This window comes from Pseudonaja textilis, chromosome Z (genome assembly GCF_049901715.1).
Source record: "Pseudonaja textilis isolate UNSWEBS1 chromosome Z, rPseTex1.2, whole genome shotgun sequence".
NCBI lineage: Eukaryota > Metazoa > Chordata > Lepidosauria > Squamata > Elapidae > Pseudonaja > Pseudonaja textilis.
The window spans coordinates 86,554,354-86,574,562 of record NC_142008.1 but is presented as its reverse complement, the minus strand read 5'-3'; the positions used below and the strand labels follow the sequence as shown (position 1 = coordinate 86,574,562).

The following is a 20,209-nucleotide window of genomic DNA, read 5'->3' as shown; positions in this document are numbered from 1 at the left end:
GATAGAAGCATTCCTGTCAAACAGACAACAAATGGTCAAAATTGGGAGCGTCCTATTAAATTCTGTACCTGTCAACAGTGGTGTCCCCCAAGGCAGTGTTCTAGGACCAACTCTCTTCATACTCTACATAAATGATCATATTAAGAGCAACTGTGTTATCTTCGCTGACAATGTAAAGCTATTCAACACCACAGACAATACTGCCACCCCTCAAAAAGATGTCGACTATGTATCAGAATACATAAGATGCCAATGGTCAAACAAATGGCAACTTCAAATCTCAACAAACAAATGCTCTGTCTTACATATTCGCAAAAAAATCAGAAAATAAAATACAGGCTGAATAGTCAAGACCTTGTTGATGATCCAAACTCTTTCAAGGACCTTGGAGTACTCATCTCTAATGATCTAAGTGCTAGAGCCCACTGTAACTACATAGCCAAAAAGGCATTAAGAGTTGTTATGTAGTTTTTTCTCTGGTAATATTACACTACTAACTAGAGCATACAAAACATTTGCTAGACCAATACTCATAGAGCTCATCAGTCTGAAACCCACATTATGTATCTGATATTAACACAGTTGAGAAAGTCCAGAAATATTTCACAAGAAGAGTTCTCCACTCCTCTACTTGTTGCAGAATACCTTATTCCACCAGACTTGAAATTCTAGACCTAGAAAACCTAAAACTACACCACCTTCGGTCCGATTAAGTATAGTTATATAAAATCATACATTGCAATGTCCTCCCTGTCAATGAATACTTCAGCTTCAACCATAACAATACAAGAGCAAACAATAGATACAAACTCAAGGTTAACTGCACCAAACTTGATTGCAGGAAATACGACTTTAGCAACACAGTGGTCAATGTCTGGAATACTCCACCTGACTCTGGTTTCTTCCTCAAAGCCCCAAAACTTTAACCTTAGACTTTCTACTATTGACCTCACCCCTTTCCTAAGAGGTCTGTAGGGGGTGTGCATAAGCGCACCAACGTGCCTACCATCCCTGTCCTATTGTTTCTTTTATTTTTATTTTTCTTATATGTATGTATTTATAACTATGTTTTTACTTATACTTATTATCTTGTAAGCAACTGACAAACCAAATAAAATAAAAATAACTATGTTTATACTTATACCTGTTATCTTATAATCACTTGACAAAATAAATAAAAATAAAATAAATATATACACAAAGACAAGAGAAACAAAACAGAAAAGGAAAACAGAACTCTCAGGTTTACACATACTGGTCATTCCCACCATAAATCTCAGTTAAAGTAGGGAAGGAAGAAATCTTAAACATATAACATGGTTGCATGGAAGACAGAGAGCAAGAGAAATAAACAGACAAAAAAAAATTCCTATTTATATATTTCCCTTTTCTTTTAAGTACCTTTATTTAGCCAAATTGGTTTTCCAGCTTTGTCTCATTCCTAAGGCCATTCTTTACACAATTTGCTCACATCTTCCTCTTACCAGCCAGGACAGGCCTCATCCTAAGCAAATTCATTCAAGTTCATCCTAAGCAAATCTCCTAGGAGGTTTCTGTCACAACCCTTGAGCTACAGCTACCCATGTTCCCTCTCAGATGTGGGGTTCACTTTGGCCACAGCCATCAGTTTTCAGACAAAAAAGGGGACTCTGTTCCCTCACAGAGTATGGCCACATCCTTTCCAGGAAGCTATTAACAATGGTGGGGACTGCTTTCCAAGAGCATGTTTCTCCTTTTCTCATCCAGGGAGGTATACTATTCTGCCTTTTTAATCTTTCCTAGAATATTTCATTCTTCTAGGAGAGGTGTGCATGCTGACCTTCAACACCAACATTCTGCTTGTGACAAAAGTGGCTTAATTGTATATTTTGTGCCTTGGAACTTTTGTTTTTAGGCCAGACAATGTGTTCAGATTTTATAGCATATGTTGAAAGGCTGGCAAATGCCTTTCTTCTGAGGATTCGATTTTCCTGCTGGGAAAGCTCCAGTGCAAGGATACAGACAACTGCTTGAAAGCTGGTTCTTTTTATTTTTCAGGAAGGCGAGAGATAGCAAGAAGTCTGCGTTCCTGGGGCTAGCTAGCTTTGTATACTAAACCCCTGATTTTTATACTTTTTTCCTCCTTTTGTGTGTGAATGCTTGTGTTTGTATTTCTTAATGTTTTAAATCCTGTCAGGGGTTGTCTTCATTTCCACCGGAGGGTAAACTCCGTGGGGTGGTTTGATTGGATTATCAGTTTCGTCCTAATGTTTTCTTATATTTGTTTTGTGGCAATCTCCTGTCTGTCTCCTTTGCAATATATTTTGTTTCTATTTGTTTTGCTGATTTGGCATGACCTGTTGTTTGTAAGGGATTTCTTTTTCTTGTTTCCCTAGCTTTCTTAATTACTTGGCTTTTGTCTAGGGGGCTTCTTTCAATACCTTTTATTAAATTTCTTTTCCTATGCAATTTTGTTTTATGACTGGCCTGATGTTCCCTTTGGGCTTTTCCTGCTTGGGTGTCACCACTGTCCTCATGAAGTGCCCTTTCCACAATCCTTCATTTTTATTTTTTAAGAGAGTGGTCTCTGATTGAATGTCTGGGTATACTTGGTATTTGTGATCAATCTGGATCATTATCATGGCTCCTATCTCCCCTTTAATTTTCTCTTCTGAGAGGGGATACAGGCCTTTAGGCAGCTAAGGTAGGGTGGTATGCATCGACAGAGGCAACACATGAGGGCCCCAAAGACACAAATGGTGGCTGTGGTTGTTATAAGGATTTTGAGCCAATGGAAATCTGGCATCCATGAGAAGAGCCATGAAAAGTCCAGGAATGATTGCTCCTGGCCAATATTTTGAGCTAGCTCTTTCAGGTGGTGGATCTCCCTCCCTACGAGTTCTGAGGTTTCGTCCAGATTGAGGCAACACATCCCTTGGAATGTTTCGTGGCCATAATTATCCTTCAGGAGAAGGAAGTCTATTGCTGCCCTATTCTCCAAGGTGGCTTCTCTGACCTCCCTCAGTTTTCTGTTAAGGGCATCCAGGGCATGGGAGGTCGAATTCAAACTTTTTGCCAGGGTACATGCTAGTCTATTCAAATTTTTAGAATTTCGCACTGCCAATCCAGGTACCCCTACCAAGGATATTGCCAATGAGGTGTATTCTGTTTTTGTGGGAAGGGAGACTTTGGAATCACAGTCTGAGTCTAGGGTTTGGAAGGCTCTCCTGTGTCGTCTCTGTAAGGATGGCATAAGCATGGTTAACCTTCCCAAGGTGCAGGGGCCATTTGTGGCATTGCAGGAAGGTATGAGTAGGCTTTTAAGCCACAAAGGAAAAACCATCCTGGTGGGAGCTTCAGGTAACTATATGAAAATGATATGGTCTCTGTATAGTTGCATTTTAGTTCTGTGTTGCTAAGACTGGTGCATTCTGTGACCCTAGGTGTGCTGCACCCAGTGACATTATGATTTCCCTCCTGCTAAGCAAAAATTAGTGGTGTTGAGTATTTCTCTTGCTAAACATTCCCATATGTTTTCCTTTCTCTGGGATAAGCTTTGGTTCCAGGAACACAGTTGTTTGTTTTACAAATGTTACAATTGTTACAGATAATAATACATAGTATATATTGCATTTCATGTTCCCCATTGCTAGATTCCTTTTCTTCCCTTCCTCCCCCCATCCTTTTTTTTTTAAATAGCAATGTAAAGAAAATGTAAAAGGTCAAGTATCAAAAAATTATGAGTAAGGTATGGTTAAAGTCCTTTTTGTTAAAAAACCCTGATGAAAAAAGGTTTAAAAAAAGAAAAAAATGGAGAAGGTGAGAGAAAAAATTAAAAAATAGTTTATAACTAGCACCTGGGAGTCCAGTTTTGTATAATGCAATGTTTGCACTTGGTTCCTCACAGTGGTGTGGTTCAACAGTGTTGAAGAATGCTGCAAGCGTCCATTGATCTGTGTCCCGATCTTTCTTGAGTTTGATGGGTGGGATTGATTGTGGTGGAGTTTGGCTATGGTCTATGACTGCTGGCTTTGCATGTGTCCAATGTAGCCAAGAGTCTCGTTCTGCAACCTTTATGGTGGTGTGTGTAGTCAGTAAAATTTGGTAGGGTCCTTTCCACCTGGGTTGTAGAGGGGAGGTTCTGGTGAAGAACTTGATCCACACCCAATCTCCTGGCTCATATGGATGCAGGGCTTCTTCCAGGGGTAAGGTCTGTGTCAGCGCACTCTGGGTCCAGAGGGTCTGTAGTCTCTTTTGCAGGGCTGTAAGATAAGAAGAGAGAGCCCTATCCCCCCTATCTAAGCAAAGGGAATGAGGATCTAAGCTTTGTAGGGTATGGGGGGGGGGTGACCAAAAAGGATCTCAAAGGGGGAAATACCTATATCTTGTCTTGGTCTGGTTCTGATATAAAAGAGGGCAATTGGGAGCACTTGTGGCCAGGAGAGGTGTGTCTTCTTTAAGTAGTCGCACTTCTGATGCATCCCAGCCCCATAAGGAGGGTGGCAGGCTTTTTAAATCTTCCTGAAGCCTTGTGTTGCTGGTTATCAGCATGATTGTTTGTGCGTGCCTTTTCCTGGGATTTCCAATTGCAGCCCCTGTTTGCCACATGTTATGGTAGCTCCCATTTTACATAGGAGATCCCTTCCTAGTAGAGACAGTGGGGACTGGGGGCAAATAGTAAATGCATGGTCTACTGTGAAAGGTCCTAGTTCTACTGGTATGTTGTGGGTAAATTTTACAGGGATTATTTCCACCACCACCCCACTCCCATTATGCTATCCCGAGCCCCTTCAGCCACTGAAGCTTTATATGGTGGTTCAGTAATTAATGAGGAGGTGGCTCCAGTATCAACTAAGGAATTATATTTCTTTCCTCCTATAAGAATGGTGACAATGGGTTCCCCTTCTGGGCCATTTTTTAAAGGGATAGCTAGTCCATTAAAGGTAGCCATGAATTCAGTGCTTTCATTGTCATGTTCTAGTCAAGAAGGGGTAAATCTTGTTCTCTCCTTTGCTCCCATTGATGTCTATTGTTATTATTTATTGGAGGAAAGGGAGCGCTGGGTGGTGCCTGGTGACTGAAACTTTGTTGCTCAGTGTAATGGACTGGATTATTGGCTGGCCTCATGTTCCTAGGTGGTGGGTGATACCGGTTGCAGGAGGGGTGTTGCCTACATTGCCTGCTGAAATGACCTTCCTGTCTGCACCTATAACAATGCTGACATTTGCCTTGCGAGGCCAGCCAATCCTGCTTTATCGCAATGCCAGCATTTCTTTGAATTATAGGGGGTTTTACCTGGCGTTTGTCTGGCATCATGTTTCATTACAGCAAACATTTTTAAGTCTTCCTGTCTTTCTATTTGTCTCTTTCTATCTTTCTCTTCCTCTTTCAGCTTGTCTCTTTGATCATAGACAAAGTTAGCAATCCTGCGCAACTCTGCTATGTCTAAGGTTGGCCAGTTAGAGATGAAGCGGTGGAAATGTTCTTTAATATCTAAGGTGGACTGATCCACGAAGGCTGAAGCTAAAATCCTTTGGTCCTTCAGGCAGCTAAGGTCTAGGTGGGCATATGCAATAGTTGCTTCTGACAGGCAGACCCAAAAGGCATCAGGGTTTTCCTTTTCCCTTTGTGGGTTGTTTTTTTTTTGAAATTCAGACTAGTTTAAAGGGTTTTTTTTTCTTATTTCCTCTAGAGCTTCTAGTAAATTATCTTTTGCTCTAGTGTTCGTCTGATTGATTGGTATCATTATAGTCCCAGTCAGGGCGATGTACTGGCCATGTGCTGTGGGCTGGGGCTGCCTGACCAGGGATAGTTGGTGGTTTGGCTATTTGGTCTGTTTTTGTTTTTTTCCAAACAGTTTTAATAGTTTGTCTTTCGTTAGAAAGACTTGTAACAGCTGAATCATGTCACCCCAGGATGGATTATGGCTGTCTATGTTAGATTTCAGGGTTTTAATAACTGTTTGAGGATCAGCCCTGAAAGCTGGGGTATCCTTTTTCCAGATGACCAGGTCAGAGGCAGAGAAGGGGGCCTGGGTAAAAACATATTCTAGTTGTCCCCTATTTCTGCCTGGCACTGGCTTGCTTAAAAGGGGAGCCATAATCCGTGCCTCAGTATTCCCTTCCCTGAAATGGGTTTCAGGCTTTTCCTTATTTTTTTTCTCGGTCAGGTCTTTGGTCCTAACAATTTCAGCCCAGCAGTACCAATAGGGTATTTGGCTGGGCTTAATGCATGTTCTAAGTGCTTTCAGGGTTTTATAATCTAAAGTACCGCTATAAGGCCAAATTTGTCTACCGTGTCATCTCGCAATAAAGCCCACTTTTTGCAAATTCTTTTTGCTTCCTTTTTATTCATTCCAGTTAGGACAGGCACTTGCCTTTTGTCCCAAGCCTCAAGTAATTTATCCAAGGGGGTCTCTTCCATTGCCCTCGAGCTGCAACTTCCCATATTCCCTACCTGATGCGGGGATTACTTTGGTTTAGCCAGGCTACTGCTGGCAGTTTTCAGACAAAAATGGTCTGGAAAGGACTCCGGTTTCCCTACACATGGAGTACGGGCCCCTTTCTCGTAGGGAAACTCCGCCGTCAGTTTGAAGACCCCCCCCTAAAAAACGGGGATCTTGGAAGACCGTCTGCCCCCTAGCAGCCCGGTATGGGCCCTTTCCTACACTCCGCCGTCAATTTTCAGATCTCCCTTAAAGGTGGGGATCTGGAAGGACCTGCTCTGCTTTGTAAGGCAAACTATTTCCAATTTTGTTTGCCAGCAGCCGGTACGGGCCCCTTCTAAATGCACAGGGCTTTACTTGCGGGATGCACTGGGACTATTTATTCTGCTTTCTATTTATTTCCCAACACCAGTTCCTTTCTCAGCCCACTCGGTTTTTCTTACGTCCTTCAGAAGGACTCACACTCCATGATCACCCCTTGTGTTCCCAAATCCAGCCGGTCATGGCTTGTTGGAGCTAGCAGCTGGCTGGGGTGCGGCTGGCAATCACAGAGGAGGTGAGGTCCCACTGTTTCCGCAGAGAAAACCCACAATCACACACCTGGTACACTCATCCTTCCACTCCCCTCCCTAGTAAGATTATAAATTTGAAGCAGTACTCACCTGCCTTCAAGCAGCTGTTGAGCAGAAAAGCCCAAGGATTCCCTTTACTACCCTTATGCCTTCTAGGCTGGGTCTGTGGATGTTGTCCCTGGACAAAGAAGGTCCATGCTGGCTGGGTTTGAATCCACGGGCCCGGTCCAGTGGCAGGGTTGGCTGGAAAACCTTCATGGTCGCCAATTGTTGAAAGGCTGCTTAAAATGCCTTTCTTATGAGGATTCATTTTCCTGCTGGAGAGCTCCGGTGCAAGGATACAGACAACTGCTTGAAAGCTGGTTCTTTTTATTTTTCAGGAAGGCGAGAGATAGCAAGAAGTCTGCGTTCCTGGGGCTAGCTAGCTTTGTATACTAAACCCCTGATTTTTATACTTTTTTCCTCCTTTTGTGTGTGAGTGCTTGTTTCTATTTCTTAATGTTTTAAATCCTGTCAGGGGTTGTCTTCATTTCCGCTGGAGGGTAAACTCTGCGGGGTGATTTGATTGGATTATCAGTTTCGTCCTAATGTTTTCTTATATTTGTTTTGTGGCAATCTCCTGTCTGTCTCCTTTGCAATATATTTTGTGTCTATTTGTTTTGCTGATTTGGCATGACCTGTTGTTTGTAAGGGATTTCTTTTTCTTTTTTTCCCTAGCTTTCTTAATTACTTGGCTTTTGTCAATACCTTTTATTAAATCTCTTTTCCTATGCAAGTTTTTTATTATGACTGGCCTGATGTTCCCTTTGGGCTTTTCCTGCTTGGGTGTCACCACTGTCCTCATGAAGTTCCCTTTCCACACATATAACTATACGCTACTTTGGGTTTCATCTAGCATTGAACAGCAAATCTGAATATTTTTAATTAACTCTCTATCTGATTTCCATTCCTGTCATTTCTATTCCTTGCATATGAACTCTGATAGAAAAAATATATATGTACTAGAGTGACCAGTATTGGAAGAAAAATCTGAGCTGGTTCCAAGCCTGGAGAAAGATGATGAAAATAAAATGGAGGCTGGCTGTAGGAAAGAAAGTGTCTTGTTTGTTTGAATGACAGAAATTTCAGTGACAGCAGAATGTTTCTGGACTGGCTGACTAAATGGGGTTGAGATTGGTGGGCTTTTATACGTTCTTTGGACTTTGTGGTTGAGATGTGTGGAAAGGGCACTTCATGAGGACAGGGGTGACACCCAAGCAGGAAAAGGCCAAAGGGAACATCAGGCCAGCCATAAAACAAAATTGCATAGGAAAAGAAATTTAATAAAAGGTATTGAAAGAAGCCCCCTAGACAAAAGCCAAGTAATTAAGAAAGCTAGGGAAACAAGAAAAAGAAATCCCTTACAAACAACAGGTCATGCCAAATCAGCAAAACAAATAGACACAAAATATATTGCAAAGGAGACAGACAGGAGATTGCCACAAAACAAATATAAGAAAACATTAGGACGAAACTGATAATCCAACCAAACCACCCCACAGAGTTTACCCTCCGGCGGAAATGAAGACAACCCCTGACAGGATTTAAAACATTAAGAAATACAAACACAAGCACTCACACACAAAAGGAGGAAAAAAGTATAAAAATCAGGGGTTTAGTATACAAAGCTAGCTAGCCCCAGGAACGCAGACTTCTTGCTATCTCTCGCCTTCCTAAAAAATAAAAAGAACCGGCTTTCAAGCAGTTGTCTGTATCCTTGCACCGGAGCTCTCCCAGCAGGAAAACGAATCCTCAGAAGAAAGGCATTTTAAGCAGCCTTTCAACAGATGTCTGTTCCTATGTAAGAATGTGTTCTTTAATATTTTAATGGCTGCTGCCAGATTCCCATGGGGTCATGTAAGAGCTCTATAAGCAAAAGAGCTCATCTTGTCAGTTTGCCCAATTGTATTCCTTATTTGGAGACTCTTTGCTTATGAATAGATTGGCCCAGTCTTTCTGAATGGATACAAAATCTCTGCTTGAGGCTGTTTTCCTATGGTAGGGAGACTGGGGCTGCTTTCTGCCTGTGTTGGGATTTTTCTCCTTTGGGGAAAATATTCTATCCTGTCTCTTTTTAATATTTAGAATTAAGAATATCTAAATTGACATATCAGGATTATTTATTGTAATTAATATCAATTTTGCCCACAAGAGAAAAAAAACCCCTGCAGATTCGACAGCGGAAGCTTTATACATAAGCGAACCATTTTAAAATCGATCACTTCCGCTTTGGGAGGAGCGACGTTTGAGAGCGGTAAAAATATATCGTCATCACTCTGCGCCGGTCTAAACTCAGCAACCCAAGAAGGAGAGGAGCTGTGTTGCGGCGGCTGCGGCTGCAAAGGAGACTGAGCTGCCGCCATGGGCGGAGGCGATCTGGTGAGGCAAAAGGATGGGATGGAGAGAAGCCGGGGTAGAGGGCGGGGGAGGGGCGAGGAGAGATCGGGAATTGGGACAGTCGGGAATTGCCTCGAATTTGAGTTAATCGAAACTAAGAGCCGATTTCTTATCTGCATCCCGGGTTACTATATTCACATCTGGATGAAAATATAGGGATATTTCGTATAATTATATGCTATATTATTTTATAATTGTGTTATTGAAATGTAAGGATATATTTAAGGGTGGAGAGACTTGATCCGGTGTGGGGGGGAAAAGGCTTAATTGGATTTCAGAGTTACGGAAAGCAGTTCAGAAGAAATGGGGTGGGGCAGCAGCATACCTTCTTCAATTTAATCACTTGCTAGAGGTAAAGAGCATCTTTATAGCAACCTGAGTGGCTTATCACTAAGTCATTATCTAGTTTGTCTAGTTTATCCGAGTGTGATACCTTAGCTCTTTCATGCATCACTAAATTCATAATCTGTTTAGTTTTTCTTTAACAACTTATATCTTAGCCATGGTTTATGGTTTAATTTATGTGGAGTGCCCAGTTAGTATTCAAATGGTATATTCAACCATTTCTAAGAAAAGCATAACTTTTTATGATGTGTGAAACATGCTCTTAATGAACAGATTAAGAGATGGTGGAAATCTCATTTGGAGTGGAGGAAAAAATTGAATAGCTCCATAGTCCAAATCTTGTAATGTGCTATTCTAAATCAATGATATGAAATTGACTGTTGAAGTAAGCTGTATATGTTGTGGAGTGGTTAGCTGCCATTCTGTTATAGAACATTTACTGTAAAGTATAAATTGAGGGAACTATTTGAATAGAAATATGAATGTGGAGCAAGCACTTCTATGTACTTAGTTTTAGTTCACTGAGGTTTGCAGTCAGATGTTTTTCTGGTTGATATTTGATATTTGGTACAGCTTTTGTAGAGGAAATTTTCAGATTAAATCAAGGTAAATTTAAATGCGTAATCTTGTCTATAGAATCTTAAAAAAAGCTGGCACCCACAAACCCTCCGTAATGTGGAAAAAGTTTGGAAAGCGGAACAAAAGCATGAAGCCGAACGGAAGAAAATTGAAGAGCTACAACGGGAATTGCATGAAGAGCGAGCACGAGAAGAAATGCAGCGTTATGCAGAAGATGTAGGCGCTGTCAAGTATGTTGAGTTGGATTTACTGGTTTGTAAACATAAAATTGTAGCATAGGAAAGAACTAGTTAGGCTATAAATTCTCTACACTAATTCATATTAAAGTATCCCTGACAGAGACTGTTTAGTCTCTATTTAAATAATTGAAGCAAAGAGAAAACATAACATATTTGCATAATTGATTCCATTGTTGGACTGGCTTTATTACAATATTAATTTACTTTGAATGTTCAGTTTGGAGATTTAAACATTGACGTTATTGTCCAATTATATTTCTTAAAATTTGATAGCATTCTTAGCAGCCAAATTGGTGAACTTCTCTAATTCAAGAATTAAAAAGGGGATGGTTACAGAAACAAAATCCTCACTTGGAAATCTAATGCTTCTTAATAAATAGTTTTAATTCAGTTTAGAAAAATGTGTTTAATATTAAATTCACTTTGATAAAACTATGGAGATCATTGGAAAAATAAAACGTACCCCTTCCTCTAACAATTGTATTTCACTTCTATCAGCCCTGTGGAAATTATGATCTTGATAAGTATCAGTATGTGTTCATGAGCCTTTTGTTTTCTCTCATCCAAGAATTCAAAATTTTTATTTCCTGCATTTAGCATTCCCCCAACCCATCCCAAGGTCTAGATAAATCTACATGTGTAATGTGTTATCATCCTCTTTGTAACCTCAGCCCTCAAGAAATGTTAAATATTTTGCTGCTTTACGTATTAAAGTCATACCTCTTTTTGCATCAACTTTTCTTTTATATATATTCTTCCAAATAAATTAGAAAAAAAGATGAGAAGTTGGAATGGATGTACCAAGGACCAGGTGGCATGGTGAACAGAGACGAATACCTTATGGGGCGTCCAGTTGACAAGTATGTCTTTGAGACAACAGAGGACAAGGAGGCAGGCTGTTCTTCTGAGACTGGCCTTCTGCCAGGCTCTATCTTTGCCTCCACAGGTGCCAATTCTGCCTTGGATATGGCTAGCAAGATTCGGGAAGATCCTCTTTTTATGATAAGGTAATTAGTATTGTTTTCAGTATGAAAAAAGGGACAGAAAGTATATAAATAAAATAATCAGTGCATGGCTGATGAGTAAGTGAGGTGAGGGCCAGGATGATTCATAAAATGAAAGCATTGAAGTATCCCTGATATTAACATTTTAAAAATCTAAATTATTTCCATTAATGTCTATAGTGCTTCTCTCTGACATTTTTGTACTCAATTTGATGAGAGATGCTAATCCTATAGATTGAATATTGGGATGTTTCAGATGTTGTAACTATATTATAAAACCTGTGTCTTATACTCGTCTTATACAAGATAATCTAAATCCTAAGGTAATCAGTAAAAGCAAAATAAATAAAGCCAACCAAATTTTGATAGAAGATAGAATCCTATACTTATAGAAGATAGGATCCAATCCCTATGGAAGACCATAGGTGTCACCCTCTATTCACAAATTGGATTATAATATTGAAGTAGAATATCTGAGAATTTCACGTGAATATTACTTAATAAATTAATATTTTGTCTGTATAGGAAGAGGGAGGAAGAGAAGAAACGTGATGTTCTGAACAATCCTGTAAAAATGAAGAAGATCAAAGAACTGGTATGCTAATGCTAGATGCTCTGTGAATATATACAATCAAATGGCTTTGAATTCCATGATGACAATCCTACATATATTGAGCAAAATTCAGTGGTGCTTTTTTCCAGTTTGATGTAATTGTTAAGATGTTGGCATGGAATTTGGAAGACTGAGTTCTGCCATGGGCATAGAAAATTGGCTGCCTAACTTTGGGCCAGTCATTCTCTTTCAATCCAACTCATCTCACAAGGTTCTTGTTACAGAGAAAATAGAAGAAGGCAGGAATATTAAGTATGTTTACCATTTGAATGGTATACAAAAAAGGTGGATAAAAGTAAAAATAACAGGATAGATATAACTTACTAATATCAAATTATTATGGACAGAACCGAGAGTTTATCGCTTTTTTGAGCTGGAGAAAAAGTAATTCCAACGCTATATAGACAGTGTGAAGTTTAATTTAGTCTCCGCTGATCTTGGTTTAGATAGAATAATGTGCAGGAATAATGACTCAACTAAACAGATACCCAATCCAATCCAAAGTCTTTTAATAGTGGTATTTACAACAAAAATTGTTAGAAATTAGTACAAACTGGAATTAGTTTTTTTCAAACTTATACAAGATTGTAGCTGGAGTAAGATTTCTAAGTAATGCTACTGAAGATATGAAATTATTCCAAATATAATTAATGTAGAATAATTGCTATAAATCTTCACTCTTCTTAATGGCAACCAAAATGTTCATCAACATCTTCATGAAAAGTATCAGAAAAAAATGGAAAAGAATATTGAGGAATGATTTTGTGACTGGCCCTTCTGCTATGGCACCTGTTTGTGAGCATGCTCATAAATATGCTCTCAAAATTGTAATAAGTACCTGTTAGTCCAAAAGGAATTGGAACCATGTTCTAAACTCTGATGATTTTTATGAAACTTGTACTTTTTCAAATGTTTCAGTTGCAAAACAGTTTGGAGAAAAAGAAGAAGAAAAAGAAAGAGAAGAAGAAGAAGCACAAGAAACATAGGCACCATAATTCCAGTAGTGAAGATGAAGAGATTAAAACTAAGTATGTTTTGTACACAGTATACATTTATTCATTCAACATAATTTAGAGGTTGGGTTTGACTACTGTTCATAATTGCAGAGAAAGGAGTGGAACTCAGTCCCCCACAAATACATGCTACTGTTTAAGGGGCTTTGATATTTTAAAGGTGGTACATGTAGTCTCTGTTTAACAATCATTCATTCAGCAATCATTCAAAATCATAAAGACACTGATCATGTGGTACCTACAACCTGTTCTCAAAGTTCTAATCGTCTTAATCACGTGGTCACAATCCATATACTTGGCAACCATCTTGCACTTATAATACTGGGAGTTGCAGTATCCCATGGTCACATGTTTACCACTTGTGACCTTCTTTGCTAGTTTCCCATAAAGTCAGTGGGGAAGCCAGTAGGGAAAGTTGCAAGTCACTCCTGTAAATCATCCCCACCACTTTTTCTCCTGAGGAATCCAACTGTAGAATACAAAAATGCTCTATAGCGGGGACGTCTTTGCAGCCTATCCCCTGACTTAGTAGCGCAGGCCCACCCAGCTATACTCATACTGCAGCAGCCATGTGCCCCTTTCTGCAGCACCATTCCCCTACAGGCTTGCTCTGCAGTAGCCACTTACATATCCACTAGCCTGCTTGTTAGCTGCTTAGAACTTGCTACTGGCTTTCCAATTGATTTTACTTTTTGAAAACTGGCAGGAAGTTGCAAGGAAGTCCTCATTTAATAACCCATGATCTTCACTTAACAATGGAAATGGGAACTCAGGATTGCTATTACTAAGTAATGGGTCCCAAGAGGTTGTGCTTTATAATTGCATCACTTAGTACAGAAATTCCAGTACCTATTATCATTAATCGAGGACTACCTGTAGCGTGAATAGGCAGTGTATAGAGACCATTGATAGAGATCGTTTATCATGCTTTATATCCCAGAGGTGCCACAACATATTTCTCTTCATATTTGAGCTAGTGTCTGTATATGCTGGGTTTCTATTCATATGGGCTGGAACTGTTATGTACATTACCTATACATTTAAAAAACAGGGGACTTAGACCTATCACAGTGATGAAGTGATATAATTTAATTTTCTTTTGCTTTAGGTCAAGGGAGAAAGTAGAACATCTTCATCCCAAAAAATTAGGATATGGATTGCAAGTACGTACTCTATTCTGTAGTATTTACTACAATATAAAATAGAAATGCTATTGATTGGGGTCAATTTGACTCAAGTCATAAAGTATGTGAAATCACCTATTATTGAATTCCTTGCTAGTATAGATTAACTACCAGTATCTTCATAGTCACAGTTTGGAACATGTGTGCTGTCAATTGAATATAGCAATACTTATTCCCTAATAAAGCAATATTTTTCCATGCTTAAACTCTTTTAAGAACACAGCATTTTTCTCATAATGTTAGATTCCTGATAGTGGCCATGAAAGGATATCCCGTAAACTCCAACAGAGTTTACGATCAGAGCAACAAAGCCATTCTCCTGAAAGACATGTCAACAAGAACATAAATCAGGAATCAAGCAGGCATAAGAGATCAAGATCACCTAGAGACAGTAAACAGTAAGCAAAAATTGGGCAACCAATTCTCCTTTTCTATGATATGTTATCTTAATTGCTGTGGAATTACTCAAATTTTAAATTAGGAGGTTTTTTTTTCATTCAATAAGATATAAGGACAGTATCTATTGTAATTTTTAATGTAAATGTTTTCAGAATATATAATTCATTGTTTAAAATTAATAACAATTTAATATGGCATGTTGTTCCGCTTGATCAATCAAAAGAAAAGTACAGTCACTAGATTGAAAAATATTATGCATTCTGGTAGTATAAGGTGAAAAATTAGTAGAACAGCTTAAACTTAACAATTATTAATCATTCTCATGGAGGAAATAACATTTTTGAATTGCAGGGACAATGGTATGGAACAAAAGGCAAAAACAGAATACAAACATTTTCATAAGGAACACAAATATAGAAGATCACAGACTTCAAGGTACATGAATGGGTTGACATTGGTGTATTTTCAGTGGGTTGTGGCATAACTTTATAATGTAGGCAGAATATTTTGGAAAAACATGCATGCTATAATGCTTGGCAATTAAAAAGGTTTCAAAAAAGATTCAGCAACTTCTTATTTAAAAAATCATAGTTGCCCATTATTTAAAGACCCCAAATGTCCAACTTTAAAAGATCAATCTCCTCCAATTTGATGGGTAAATGATCTACATTTCTAAGGAGACTACTGAAGCTCACTCTCTGCGTGTTTATGGAAATTCTCAGTCATCCAGATCATGGGTGTCTCAAAGGTGCTTTTCTTTTTCAAAGAAAAAACAAGAAAGTCCAGTTGCCTCTTGGGAGGGAAAAAGCACTTCTGGGAGTGTCTCTGTACTTGCTTCCTGCTGATTTCCAGGCACTTTGGAAACTTAAATACTTTTAATGTGCTGGATGCAGTCAGCAATTACATTAGATCTAAGGTATAAATTTGTTTAAGATTCATTTGGCTATTAAGTAATCCCATAATCATAACTCTAGAGAACCCTATTTCCCTGCATACAATAGTCCATAAGTCAATGATGATGATTATCATTTGAAAAGCCACTACTATGCTGTCTAAAATCATATTAATCTATTTTAAAAAGAAAATTATCTGCAGAAGAGCTGGAGAAGAGACGGAAGGAAATGATGGAGAATGCCAAATGGCGAGAAGAAGAAAGAAAAAACAATGTAAACAAACACAGAAAAGAAGAAGAAAGAGAGCAAGCTCTAGAAAAACTTCGCCAGTCCAATGGGAAGTTTATACAGTGAGTGGCCCTTTTCCTTCTAAAATTAGAGAAGAGCCATAGCTCAATTGGAACAGCATACATTGAACACAGAAGGTCCTGTTCAGTCTTCCTTAAAACACTCAAATGATCATTACACTTGATATAAAGCAGCAACATCCTACATCTCAATTTGATAGCCTGTGCTGCATGCTTGTTTCACCTACCAAAGTATTAGATATAAGGAGGAAATAGTTTCCTTAACTTTTAACACATTTGGAAGTTTCATACTTTTGTTCAGGGTTTTTAAACCTCAACGACTTTAATGTGGATTTCAATTTCCAAAATTCCCTTGCAAGTATACTGGCTGGGAATCTGGGAATTGAAATCCACATATCTTAAAGTTGCTAAAGCTGAAAAGCAGTGATCTAGTTTCTTTACCGGTAGTCTTCAACTTATGACAATTGAGCCCAAAATCTCCATCGGTAAGCAAGATATTTGTGAAGCGAGTGTTGCTCCATTTTACAATCTTTCTTGCCATAGTTGCTAAGTGAATTGCAGCAATTTTCAGTTAGTAGCACAGTTGTTAAGTAAATCTGATTTCCTGCTTGTCAGAAGGTTACCAAAGGAGATTACATGACCCTAAGACACTGCAGCTGTCATAAATATAAGTCAGTTGCCAACCATCTGAATTTTGATCACATGACCATGGAGATGCTGCAATGGTCATGAGAAACCCAGTCATAAGTCACTTTTTTCAGTGAAGTAGTAACTTCGAACAGAGATTAAATGAACTGTTGTAAGTTGAGGACTACCTGTATATGCATGTAGATGGTGCTTCTGCTGGAACAGCCAGTAAAGTGGCAAATGCAGACTGCTGGATGGAGACTTCAAAACAGTTCTGTGAATTTTCCAAAAGGTGGAGTTTCTTTAACAATTTGAGAGATGCTTCACTTTCAATAGAACCCCTTTTAAATAATTTGCAGAATTGCAATCATTTCCTCAGTATTTTCCAAAGTGCACTGATTGTGTATGAATTCGAGCCTAAACATATTAGAGCAGAACTATAATGTTTGTAAACTACTTTAGGATAATATGATCTTACTAAGGATTAGGTAAAAATCTGGATATAAGGGAGAAACTACAGAGGCATAGAATTATTTTGAATACAAAGAGGAAAACTTTTTTATGTGTAAAGAGTGATGCAGAAAATAATGCATGTGTAAATTAGACTTGAAAGAGTTCATGTTTTGCATTGCCCCTGTCCCAGATATTATGCAGAAGGGCATTTAGACAGTTTTTAAAAAATATTCTGTTAATTTCTCCTTTTTTGTTTTTGTTTTTTAGTGAGAAATGTTATATGGGATAAAATGGATGTTTTTCTAATTCCTAATGCCCTTCTTTATTTCTTTGACCTGCAGTAATATAAAATTGGAGAGTGCATCCACTTCTTCTCTTGAAGACAGGGTGAAGAGAAACATTCACTCTATCCAAAGGACACCAGCAGCCCTGGAAAAAAACTTCATGCATCGATGAAATTGTTTTGTATCCTATCACTGGCCGGCCCACTAAGGACTTATGTTGTTGTTTGTTTTGTTTTTCTGTTTGTTTTTTTCCTGAGAACCAACTGACCACTCAGGAAATCTTCATAGGCCAGGTTACTTTTTCTTTGGTCTTTATAACACAGGAGAGTTCACTGTGATATTCCATTACAATGTTTTCAAATTAAGATATGTTAAAAATGTACAGTTTGAGATACTCCTTTAGGCCAATTTGTTAGAAAGCTCAGCCTTTTTCTTTTATATTTTATCATATAGTGCTATAAAAAGGTTATATGAGTTTTGCTCTTCTTCCTGCTGAAAGGAAAAATGGAATTAAAACAAGTAATTCTGTTATTTTTAGTAATATTACAAAGAAAAATTACAGAAGTTTTCATTGTCTAGTAATAATTCCTCTGCCTTTCATGTTCTGAAATATATACTTGGGTCCAGCCTAACTGGGCTTATGCTACTGTTTTTCAGAGTTTCTTTCCTCTCTGGAATGGTTCATTCACATCACATTATTTGATGCAAAATATATTGCTTACTGTAGAAGAAAATCCCTTTCCTAAAAATAGAGAATAATTTTATTCTTTTTTTTACTGGAGACATTTTATGTCTAAAACTTATTCTATAAGGAGCAAAGTTTCTTAATAGGCAAAAGGGAACATACAGAACTTTAGGACAGCAATCTTTCATATATTCTTTTTTGATATGTAAATATTCATCTTTGTATGTGTGGCTAGCATTTAATATATGTAAATATCTTTATGTAGCCTTTTGATATTTTTGTGGTATTTTTAAATATCTAGAAATGTATGTAATTTTTTACATTCTGCATTTTAAATTTACTGTATTTTGCAAGCTGTATCTTGCAAGCTGGGTAGCTTGCAAAGTACAGTAAAAATATCTACTATATATTTAAAAATTTTAAAACTATTAGATAAAAAGGGCATTTAAAGGCCTAGGAAAATATTTTAAACCTGGGATCCTCAACCCCTGGGCCACAGCCCATGAGCTGTTCAGAACAAGGCAACAAAAATGGCAGGCGAGTATATGCACACGCGTCCCCACTTGCATGAGCAATGGATGAGTGTATGTGCATGTGCCTGCTGCTCACACTAATGGAGATACACACATGTGCACACTGGCCCCCTACTCATTGAATCATCCCCTTTTTCCCTGGCCAGTCTGCAAAGCTGGAAAACTGTTTTCAACTGTAATATGCCCTATTTAAATTTAGATAGCAATTTATTGATAATATGAACCTCCTCTGGAAAAAGTTGAATGAGTTGTTAATCAACAACAAATTGTTAACAACTTCTTTGGAAGGATTTGTAAAAGGTGCTCCTTTAATGACTAACAGTATGATATTGAATGGAGTAAATGGGCCTAAAAGAAGTATGGAACTGAGTCCTATAAGTTTTAATACACAATTGCAAGCAGGTTGATCTGGGAAAGCAAAGTTTCTTTAGCATGAGACTAATGTTAGGCCAAAGAAGATCCCATTCATCACTTATAGAAACAATTCTAGATCAGTTGTGGTTTGAAAACTTGAGTTTAAAGGCTGCAACACAAGGAGTACTTTGCAGTAGTCCCTTTATGAGGCTACCAGTACATAATTCACCAAAATAATATCTCATTCATGTAGAAATGAACCTCCTGCATCAGCCAAAGCTGATAAAAAGTTTGTGCATTGGATTCAGGACAATCATATATAGCAAATCTATTTCTTAAGAAGAAAAACATATATAGTCTACAAATCTTTAAACATACCTTCCAACTTTGATTGTTTTACACCCAGTCTCTTACAACCTAAGGATGTATGTAGGCTACGGTGACTCAAGAGCACAGGAAATGAGAAATGTAAGCATTATTGGCATATGCTGCTAGCAGTAGATGTAGCATATCAGTTCTGCTGCAGTTCTTTAGCAAGACATCATGTACAGTCAAGTGAAAAAGTATACCCTCTTTGACACCTGTGCTTTTGTGTATCAGGACATAGTAAAATCATGTGACCCTTAGCAGTTCTGAAAAATAAAGTAAATTTAACCTCAGATGAACAACACATAATATACCATGTCATTTATTTTGCAAAAAGAAAGCCAAAGTGGAGAAGCCATCTGTAAAAAAATAACTATACTTATGATTCAAAAGCTTATAGAATCACCTTTAGCAACAGTAACTTGAAGTAATAACTTTTTGTATCACTTTATCAGTTTCTCACATTGTTGTGGAGGAATTTTGGCCCACTCTTCTTTATATGACCTCAGTTCATTGAGGTGTGTGAGTGTATGTTTATGCACAGCTTGTTTTAAATCTCACCATAGCATTTAATAAGATTGAGATCTGGACTTGCTTCTTTTCCTTTTCAGCCATTTTGTGATAATTTCCTAATGTCCTAATCGTTGTCCTGTTGAATGTTCCAGTGTTGGCCGTGTTTAAGCCGTTGGCCAGATGGCCTCCAATTTGACTCTGGAATATTTTGGTATACATTCATGGAAATTCATGGTTGACTCATTCATGGCTGAGTCATGGTTGTGGCTGCAAAATAAATCCAAATGACAGTATGAGATGTTTGTGCTGATACTACCATTTGCTTTACACCAAACATGGTACTGTGTAGCACGACCAAACATTTCTACTGTGGGCTCATCTGTCC

General features: G+C 38.2%; 1 protein-coding gene across 2 annotated transcripts; it reads left to right on the top strand.

The window, feature by feature from the left end:
- The first annotated feature begins 9,297 nt into the window (after positions 1–9,297).
- CWC25 (CWC25 spliceosome associated protein) lies at positions 9,298–18,323 on the top strand. 2 transcript variants are annotated; one of them, XM_026720967.2, is made up of 10 exons: positions 9,298–9,414; positions 10,414–10,586; positions 11,366–11,602; positions 12,125–12,194; positions 13,131–13,240; positions 14,334–14,388; positions 14,653–14,807; positions 15,160–15,243; positions 15,890–16,051; positions 17,431–18,323. In XM_026720967.2, exons 1-10 carry the CDS (start codon positions 9,397–9,399, stop codon positions 17,543–17,545), a joined length of 1,179 nt encoding a protein of 392 aa, XP_026576752.1. In that variant the 5' UTR covers positions 9,298–9,396; the 3' UTR covers positions 17,546–18,323. The 2 variants fall into 2 exon arrangements, with proteins under 2 accessions (XP_026576752.1, XP_087774176.1); XM_087918050.1 differs by having other exon boundaries at positions 15,160–15,255.
- The last annotated feature ends 1,886 nt before the right edge of the window (positions 18,324–20,209 follow it).